The 10462-nt window shown below is 37.7% G+C and overlaps 1 protein-coding gene across 6 annotated transcripts in view; it reads left to right on the forward strand.

The window, feature by feature from the left end:
• Positions 1-9681, forward strand: part of TSPAN9 (tetraspanin 9) — a 2052609-nt gene extending 2042928 nt beyond the window's left edge. For all 6 annotated transcript variants that reach the window (XM_044087579.1, XM_044087580.1, XM_044087581.1 and 3 more), the window contains one exon: positions 1309-9681. In XM_044087579.1, the coding sequence (XP_043943514.1) occupies positions 1309-1380 (72 nt within the window). In that variant the 3' untranslated portion in view covers positions 1381-9681. The remainder of the gene's footprint in view (positions 1-1308) is intronic.
• Positions 9682-10462: the final 781 nt, after the last annotated feature.

Here is a 10462-nt window from a genome sequence, read left to right on the forward strand (position 1 = left end):
GTTTTGAATTCGTAGCAGCCGTAGTACTGTTAGTGTATCAGTGATCTACAACCTGTCTGTTAAGAATACTGCAGCAGTGATCAGTAGGATAAGTGCTGTTTAGTAAGTTCTTACACAGCTGTGCTTTACTACTGAGCAGAGCCATAGTTAGGGTAATTACTGCCATGAGTAATCCCTAACTTGGTGTCTCCCACCCCCTTCCCCAAAACAGCCTGCATACTTGAAGATAAAAAGGCCCTTTCCTAGTTTTTTGTCCAATACATAAAATAAATCTTTGCAAAGAACACACACACACACTGTGGGCAGTAGTCTTTTAAGCAATTTTATCATTTTAACAGCTACAATGTTAACATGAGTCCTTAAATGTTTTTTTTTTTTCACTTTTTCTTCAATTTCAAGAGTCTGATCAGTCATGCTCTTGACTTGAAGGAACTGATTGACACTTCTACTCCAGTGCCAATCATACACCCCTTAAAAGCCTGCACCCAGAATTGCTGCCTCCTTTTCCCCATCCTAACTAAGGCTCTTCTTCTGACTAGCACTCATTTACAAGCGTTACTGATTTTCTGTTAAACCCAGTCCCACGCTTTGACAATTCCAACAGCCTCAGCATAGTTACGTCTCAGTTAACAGGGGAAGTAGTTGGTCAGATAGCAGGGAAGAGTATGGTAATAGACCCTAGACCGCAGATTTTCTGTAGCAGTAACCAGCCCATATATTTTAAAGGGGATTTGTACAATTAAGCAAATCTACTTGCACAGACAGCTTCATATTTGAAACTGAAACATCCTACTTGAAGTTTTGTGACATTGCAGATTTATTGCATTAAGCAGTAGGTTACAAGAGGCAACTCCCCCTGCATTTGGAACTTGAGAGATTTGCTCCCCACTTTATCCAATACCACTATTGTTTTCCTTCAGTTTGGCAATCCATCACTGAAAACACTCACTTAATAGTACGATATCTATCCAAAATCCTCATCTGTGAACAAACTGTATCCAGGTTTCTATACTGCTGTTGTTACTAACTGCATATTTAAGCATATTGCAGTCTAGAGAGTAAAGTTCAGTGCAGCTGTAAGTCATGTATAGATAAAGGTGATTTTTTTTCAGGATTAGGTAACAAATTAAAGGTTCAGCAACTAATGAAAGGATATAGATTCAGATTTGCATAACTATGTGCCACGTTTTAGATAAATCACACAATGTGAAATAACACTGTGATACCCAGTTTTCACAGAACTGTGTTCCAACTTGTTAATCAAAGCACTAATGTGTAATAGCTTATTTTAATTTTTCTGTTGTTTAGATTTTGGGCATGGCCTTCTCGATGACACTTTTTCAGCAGATTCACAGAACTGGAAAAAAGTACGATGCTTGAGTCTTCAGAACAGAAAACTTTAGCAAATCATCATCCCTCATCCTCCACTACCAACTTTGCACCTGACAAGAGGTTTCCGGAAAGCTGTTTTCTGTGCTTCCCCACACTACTTCTTAACTGTTTGACTGGTTACCTGCACAATTAGTGATTCGTCTCATACTCATTGTTTTATTTGCCAAAGAGAAAGGAAGTGAAACTGTTAGCAAAATTTATTTTTGTTTGCTGCAGACTGCCTGCACAGTTTACCTTTGCTGTGTATTATGGCTTCACAAACTAGTATCTGCAGAAAGGGGAAAAAAAAAAAAAAACAGTGCTCAGCTGTATTAACACATGTTGAAATGTACAAGAGGAAGGGACAGAAGAAGTTTGTGGTGGAAGAAAGATTTATTTTATTTGTAAATGTCTTTTGGTGGCATTGGACTGTTGTGGGCGTTAAAACAGATTTAATTGCTTGACTCAATATCCCAGTTTGAGAAACAGAAATTAAAGAGGGCCAGTCAACATGTTACTATCTACATATTTTGTACATTGTGAATTCTTTATATTATTGAAGATGTATAGGGGTAGCTTACTTTCTAACTTGTAAACAAAAAGGGCAACTTTATTTTTAATTGTTATGAACTATGATCACAAAACCACTGTGTGTGTTCTTTGTATGTTGAACCTCTGGAGCAGAGGGTATGAAAAATGTTTTAGGTCATCAACATTTCATGGGAGAAAACCATTCCTGAAACTTTCACTAGCAGAATGGATTTGTTCTTCAGGAATGGTGTATTCTCTGCCCTGGATTGCTGTATCCGCTTTTTAAGATGGCATATATATATATTATCAAGTCTGTTGTTACAGTCCAGCCCCTACTGGAGGTGCAACATTTCATCCTAGGTTCCACTTTTAACAAAATTTTATATTTGAAGAAGTAAATTCCTGCAGTATCAGATGACATTTGACACTGGGTGGGTAGGAGGCTTTAAGCTAATTTTTCATTCTTGAACCGAGAACTACTAATTGCAGCACAGAAAACCAGACTGTACAAGGTTTAAACTTCATTAACACTTGCCCAAGGAAGTTTACACCATCTGTTAGTGGTCCTGTCAGCTTTAGAAAGTGGGTAACATTTGTGGATAAAAATGAAATTTTGCATCTCAGTTGAGCCATTTTGGTTTAACTAAATTATATAAGGAGTTCCTCCATGCAGGTGTTCACAGAACAGTGATAATGTATAGTGGATGTTAGTGTAGTTGCGTAAAAATAAATTAGTGTTGCTGTGAACTACAGGTAAGGCAGTGTTACCGTGTTTCAGAAGCACAAGTAGACCAAAGAAAGCCCTTCCGAATTTCAGCCAGCTTTTGAGATGTTTAAAACCCTTTTCTTAACAACTTTGATGAAACACAAATGGATTTTTATGAAATTAGAGCTGAAATGCAAAGTTATGGTTTGTCATGCATTATAGCTGCTCTGCCCTTTGCCTTTAGTCCACAGTTTTTCCCAGGCTCTCAGACCTGCAGTGACTGTTTTTCTTGATCTAATCCTTTAAAGTTGACTACAGTTCTACAAACTGTTCCCCCCTGGTAAGGTGTTCTTCTGCAGTACCCCTCCCAGTATGTAGTAGTAGAGCCTTCTCTTCTCCCCCTCACACCTTTGTCCCACTGTTCATAGCATGCAAGCTCCAGTTTCCTTTGTTAATCCGAACTGTATTAGCACATACTGCTGTCCATCTCATATTTCAGCCTGGAGTTTCCTGGAATAATATAGTTATACATGCAATACTTGATGTACATCTGCGTGAAACACACAATAACCATTTGAAATCTTGGGACCTGTTTTGCTGGATCTCAAGATGTGGAAACTGAATGACGGAGTACCCTGACTTGCATATACTAATTCCAAGATTGCCATTTCTCTGAATGTTCCCCTTTGTCCAAAGTTCTAAGGAGAAGAGCGATGGTTAACATCCGTTCTTTTATTTCTGGTATCTCTGGACTTTGTAAGGTAAGTCTTGAGATCTCAGTAATGGAACCCATTTGTGTCCTGCAAAATACAGGTTTTAAGAGCAATATACAATATTTGCTCTTCTCCTGGACTTTAAATCTTTTTTTTTCCACCAGTACTTTGGGACTGGGCAAAGCGAGTCTCGAGATTTCAATAGGCAGCCCATTTGCACATTTAGGTTACTGTAGAAAAGGGGAGACAGGCTTGTGTTCAGCACACTAATGATCGACTCATTAGTGTGTGACTGACAGCTTTGTGCACCAAAGATCAAGGTTGCAGTGTCCTAGAGGGTCCTCTTTCCCCCAAAATGGTATAACCTCAGAGCTGGTATATAATTGTGGTGCATGTTGGGGTAGGTGCAACTCACACACCCACACTCATGGTGGAAGGGCAAAACACTTTTTCCTTAGGTTTTCACAATGAATGTTTTTCGCTTTGAAGTGACTTCACTGTTTTGTGATCTCAGGTTTAGCAGTCAATCAAAAAGGGAGTCAAAACTATTTTCAGAGAGCCATAAAACAGGTATCCACCAACAAAAATCCCATGTATTGCTGTTTTAATTTGGGCTACAGTATCCTTGTAGTTGCTGTCACATGGCTTGTGAGGGTGGGAGCCTGGATGCAAGAACAACTCCCATTCTTTCTGCATCAGAGAAGGTATGACTGTCCCACCCTGCAGAGCTACCATGCTTTTAAATCATGGACCACACTACATTGGCAGCAGTGTATTAATAAGAAGAGAGTGATTTTGGATTCATTGTAAAGATGTGTTTCAGCATTTTGCCATTAATCTGCCTCCAGGACATCGTCAGTGGGAAAACGAAGGCAAAGTGACAGGTAAATTATGTTGTAGTTAGTAACATTGGGGGCAATTCAGTGTGTGAAGAGTGAAAACACACTGTATTCTTTAACAGAGTTGACAAAGAGAGGATTTTATTTTGAAAACGAGGCATTTTTACATTCTTATTAGTAGCTTCAGATTAGAATGGCAAGGAGTGTACACATAGTAATAGAAGCAGAATGTACCAGAGGCAGCTGTGATAAAAATATAATGTTTTGCCATTGTTCTCAGTTTACATCAGTCAGTGTACATTTTTACTACGGAGGTAGTGTGCTGTGCTGTGCTGGCTGTTTAAATAAATGAAGCGTGCTGCCTTCAGATGTCAAAATTGATGTTAGTATCTTTACAACTGGCATATAACGTGTACAGCATGCAAAGGGAATCATTTTATAACACTAATCCTTTGCTGACTGGATTTAGTACTGTACTTTTATGTACAATTATAGAAGCACTTGCTAATTCAGAATACTTAGGCGCATAATATTGCTTAGAAATGTGGATGTAGCTGCAGCCCAGAGTAAGTAAATGAAACAACATTTTGACTTTCCTTTGCAGTTATGCTCTGCTAAAGTAATGTAACAGGAATGAAATATATATTGATTGTCTATTAATAAAACTCCATATAGTTGGACCCTGTGTATCAAATGTTCAGTCCACTACTCAAACTTGACATATTCAGACCCTGTGTATCAAATGTCTGTCTTACAGAGTGTAATATGTATGGTAAATATACGCATCAGTGGAGCACATTAACAGTGTAGGTAAATAATTACACTATTACCAGCAATCTAGTATGGTGGTGGTGCTGCAGTAGCGTTGTCGCCTCACAGTTAGATGTTGCCCGTTCGATTCTCAGTTAGAGCGTCTTCTGTGTGGCGACATGCGTGAATGGGCATTCCTTCATTGAAGGTTGTGCATTAGACCCGGCAAGCCAGCACGTAAAAATCTACTGCCAATCATTAGCGGACTGGAGTTCCGCTGTGGCGACCCCTAACCGGGAAAAGCCGAAAGACACAACAACCAGCAATCTAGTACATAGTATGCTTAGCATTTTGGGGATCTGAGGGGCTGTCTGGGTGACAGTGTTACACAGGGACTGTTGTAGTGATATTGTCTAACAGTATAAGTAGGGACTCACACCTTTACCTATACAGTTATAAAACCTCAGAGTCAGTATAGTTATATATGGATGTGGGGGAGATCTCCTATCTTATTTGTGCAGTAAAACACATCATTGCCTATAAGATTCGGGGGGGGGGTGGCAATTTAACATGTAGATCATGAGGAATTCACTTTGATGAGCACACAGATAACTCCTTCACTTTATTCAGGGGTTGAGGATTGTTACTAAACCAGAAACTCCTAGAGTAGAGTGGAGACACAGTTTCCTCTACAGGTGTTTCTGTCCGAATTGCCTATGTAGCACTTGTTAGTGATGACGGCCCTCACTGAAATGACCCTTATAACTAAAGAGGGAGTCATGAGTGGGGGGTGGACACTGTTGTTGGATTGGCAGCTATTAACAATGCAGAAGATGAAGCATACATGTGATGAGGCGGAAGAGTATTACGTATAACAGGAAGCGTCTAAATGTTTTCTATCTCTCAATGGAAGTATTCATTTTAAAAGTGGAGTCTTTTGAGATAACAGATGAGCATATTAAAGCAATCTATTTTTTGCCACATTGCCTGATCAGGCTTGCAAGAAATAGTTTGTCGAAAGTGTAGTGACATTTTGTATATCTGTTTAACAAATAGCCAGAGTGAGGGTGATTTTTATGAATTTGTAACTCCACTTCTGCAGTAAGAATACAGAACAATTCCAACGGAAGTACCTTGTCATCATAGCGGTCCTCATTACATTGCTGTCAAACATATAGTTTTAGAATGCAGACCCATGACTGGGATCTGTGCTGGTACATGGCACCATTAAATGATACAAGAAGAGTTACAAACAGGAGAATGCAGAACTGGGCTGCCACAATGTTTGTGCACTTTGAAATGTTTTTTTTTTTTTCTTCTTAGTTCAATTCCAAAACAGATGCATGGTATCTTATAGGGCGTTATGGTACATGCATGTACCGACACATTCCTGAAAACATACCATGAGTATGTCTGCTGCTTCTTTCTGATCACTGCTACCCTTTTGGTTGTTTTCTGCTACTGTTACATACATTTATATATATGCTCATTTTGTTGCTTTTCAAAAGATGGTATGAATGAAAACAAATTGAAAAGCTCTTTGCAACTGTTTTTGTAGTACTCATTATTGACTTTGATCTCATTATGAGTCTAAAAATATTTAGTGTTCATGTAGTTATGTTTACTGCTTTGCATTTACAGTAGTAGACATGCCGTGTACACAACCTCAGTCCTTAACATTATTTATCTGCAGATGTTTTGTTTGTTTTTGTAAGGTGGCAGGGGACAACATTTCCTATACCTTTAATGATCATATTAGTGGCTATTTCTTGCACTGTTTTGCAGCCCTAGTAGACTTGAGGTAACATGTTAGAAGTCATTTGACATACCTATCAGGGTGGACCTGCCTTTCTGACTGGTTTGGTTCTTTATCTCTAGGACTTTAGGCTCCATTCTTTAAGCACTGCCACTCTTGGGTCATCAGGCAACATCTACCTTGGGCTTTCCTTCATTTGTGAGGACATGAGTTGTCATTTTTGTATCTCAACATGCATGTACAATTTAATATATAAATATATATTTTTTTATAAATGAACATTAGGTATAGATTAGCAGACACGTTTCAAATATATAGACAACATAATTTAATGGAGGAAATACCTAATCATTGAGTAGTTCAATCTTTGGTATATTTTAAAAATATTAGCTGATCCCTGCCCTGCTAAGCTGCCCTCTTCTTTAAGTATTATCAGAACTTGTTAACTTATGTGTCAAAATTATGTTTGCTTCCAAAAATCTTCATTCATATCATCATATTGCTGGAGGTGAGCACAAAGTGAGCAACTTTTTTCATATTAGTAGAACTGGGGACCACATACGACTGAGAGCTAAGTTGGAATACAGTTCATCTTTTAAGTTAACCAGAGTAAATCCAAACTGTGAAGCACGTTTGCTGCTATATATGAATTTTTGAAAAATCAAAAAGCAGATAAGAATATGCAATGAATTTGCTAATTAAACAGATGGTCTCATTCTTTCGGCAGCAACCAGTTCTACTTCACCTACTTGTAATCTGTTCAAATGATGAAGGTTTGCAACATGTTGTACAGTTGTGTTGAACCAGGATGGAATCACACAGTGGTTACATTTTGTATATATATATATATAGAAACTTTTTATCACTGTGACATTGAACAAGCATAAGTCTGTGTGAATGGAATTGCTCCAAGTTTTGAGAAAGAAGTGGGTGGATATCATAATTTGGGCAGTAAGAAAACTTTCTGTCACTATATGATGGTGACTAAGCTTTGTCAGAGAATTTTCTTTTTTTCTACGTTACACATGTTACAATGAATTATAGTTGGCTTCTCTGCTGAGAACTAGCGACCTTATTTACAATGTTTGAATACATGGATAAACAGTGGTTATTGCCTTGACCCACCTGCCCATTTTTGGCCACCATCATGTATTTGTGTTTCTTTTGTAATAATAGCCTGGAATTAATTCTGTAAGTAAAAGTGCATGTGATGGATAGCAAAGAAATACCATGCACCTGCTTGGAAATGGTTTAGTTTGGGGTGAGTAGAGTGACTGAAAAAAAGCACTTTGGGAAAGGTACGCCAGGTTGTTCCAGGCATGACAGGACCAGCTCTGAAAAAGAGCAAATTATTCAGATTTGCTGCTTTAAACCTGCAGGGAGGAATCCACTTGTACCCCTCCAGCTAAAAGAAAGTATAAAATTCAAGTTTGTTATTGATATTCAAGCTATGCAAGTTGTTTATTTTGACTGACAAATTTGAAAACAAGAACCTTATATTTGAGAATTATTTTCAGACTTAAAAGAGTTCAGAGAGAGACCTGTTCAGCCCATTATAACTCCTGGTTTTGCTTTTCAACAAAGATGTAGGATGAAAGAACCAGCTGGGATCATTTCAGAACCTTTCACAGCAACAAGAGAATCTAAAAAATATTTTTGAAAGCGTTAATTTTGAGGTATATTTATCACATTAGAAAAATTGTTTTTGAAGCTGTACAGGTTCTGCCAGCTGATTCTTATCCTATAGGTAGGCTGGGGTAGTAAGATTAAAAAAGGAGACAGAAATGCAAGTACTTTTTTTTAACTATTCCTGTACATTAAGTTCTATAATTTTTCTGTTGTATAGTTGCTGCTGTAACCATATTGTTGCATTATTCTAGTCTTTTAAAAAACAGCGCAGTAAAGTTATTCTACTGTCAGGATTACCATCAGTATACTCTTATAATGTTATGTTGTACTGCTACCAAGACAGTGTTAGACCTTTATCCTGATATTAGCATTTCACTGTTAAAGCATTATTCTGTTGTGTTAATATTGCAGTGTCATTGTTATGGCATTATCTATGGTCATTGTGTTGCCAGCACAGACTGTATATTATTTGTGTGTCAGGATGTTGTCACAGCACTCTTTGTGCCATTATTCCATAGCAACTATGCTGTTTCAATAGCATCGTACCATTATTCTGATGTCAGGAATTTGCCATAAAACTATTACAGTGTTATTCCATAGTCCATATGCCATCAACGAGTGAAAGTCTGAATATTGCTATGATATTGACGTACTGTTCATTTAATGTTAAGGCATTGCTTTATTTCTGTTGTAGCATTAATCCAAAGGTCAGAATGTTGCCATAACAGTTTTGCACCATTATTTTCAAGTCTGTGCGTTGCCTTGACACTGCTGTAGATGTACCATTATTCTGATAACCAAGATGCTCATGTTAAGTCTTTTCAGTCAGACTGGGTTGTTCTTTTTTCTCCAACAGTAAATCTTGTTAGAGTGCATCATTAAAGTGCAATATATGGCTGAACAGTGCAGGCCATGGCTATGTTATCATTTTAATGGTTCCTTGTCAAGCTTACAGATAGTTAAGGCTGGAGCCCTTTAATGAAAACATATGCATATTACGCCTGGGTTTACGAGTTAAGCAACTGTAGCACCATACAGACTCATCTGAAGGTTATTTCGCTTTGTAGTAATAATTCTGAAATAACACAAAGGCTTTAATTTGTACTTTAAGTATACAATTTTTGTAAATGGTTTCAACAGTTCACAAAAGGCAGATGATGTTTTGGGGAGTTTAATAAAAGCATTTATGTTTTCCATCCCCAGTTCAACTATATTTTACTTTTTGCCCACTGTGGTGCTACCAGATGGTTGTACTTAGAAGAACTCCTTTTTTATTTCTTTCTACTCAATGTGTCTTTTTGTTCTCTAACTCAATATTTTTAGCATGAATATTTTAATTTTTCTTGAATACATGGCATAGATACTTAATAAAAACATTTTTCAGTAGATTGTGTGCATTATTTATTACTTGCTTCAGTAGCAACAGACTTTGTCTTTAGCTGAATGCAAAGTGTTTGTTTACATATGATGTTGAAATTGGGGAATAATTTTACTATAAATTTCACAGAGAACAGCCACTTTTACCAGTTTGCCTAAACCTGCATTCTGTCAAGCGTTACATACTTAGTTTGACATATTACCTGCCTAATTCAATCCGTAGTCATGGGAGAACTTAAATCTACTCATTACACTTGGTGGACACAAAACCTAGGCCCCAAACATGGCATCAGCTCATTGCAGGGTGCAAAGTCAAGCACAGCACTCACCCATACAGCAGCTTTGAGGGATCAGCAGTTCATGTAGGTCATGTCTTTAGGATGTGGCAAGAAACTGCGATACCCAGGAAAAACACACATGGACACAAGGAAGATGTGCAGACTCCCTACTGAAGACATCAGCACAGAAATGAATTAGAGAACCAAGCACTGCAATGCTAGCTACTGCACCAGTGTGCTGCCCACTTACATTGACACTGTTCGAAATCTGAGCTTGTCCCATCAAAATCAAAATGTATGCAATTGTGTGTGTGTGTGTATATATATATATATATATATATATATATATATATATGTATGGGTCTAGGACTATTCACTGAAAGCACATTTCATGGAAACACATTTGGCTGTGCACAAATCACTGAAAGCTCAATTCACTGAAATACATTTCACTGAAAGTTATATATGGCCTTTTCCCCATTATAATGCGACCCTGGAGGTAGTATATATAG

Source organism: Protopterus annectens, chromosome 11.part0 (assembly GCF_019279795.1).
Source record: "Protopterus annectens isolate FY-2018-M chromosome 11.part0, PAN1.0, whole genome shotgun sequence".
Lineage (NCBI taxonomy): Eukaryota > Metazoa > Chordata > Ceratodontiformes > Protopteridae > Protopterus > Protopterus annectens.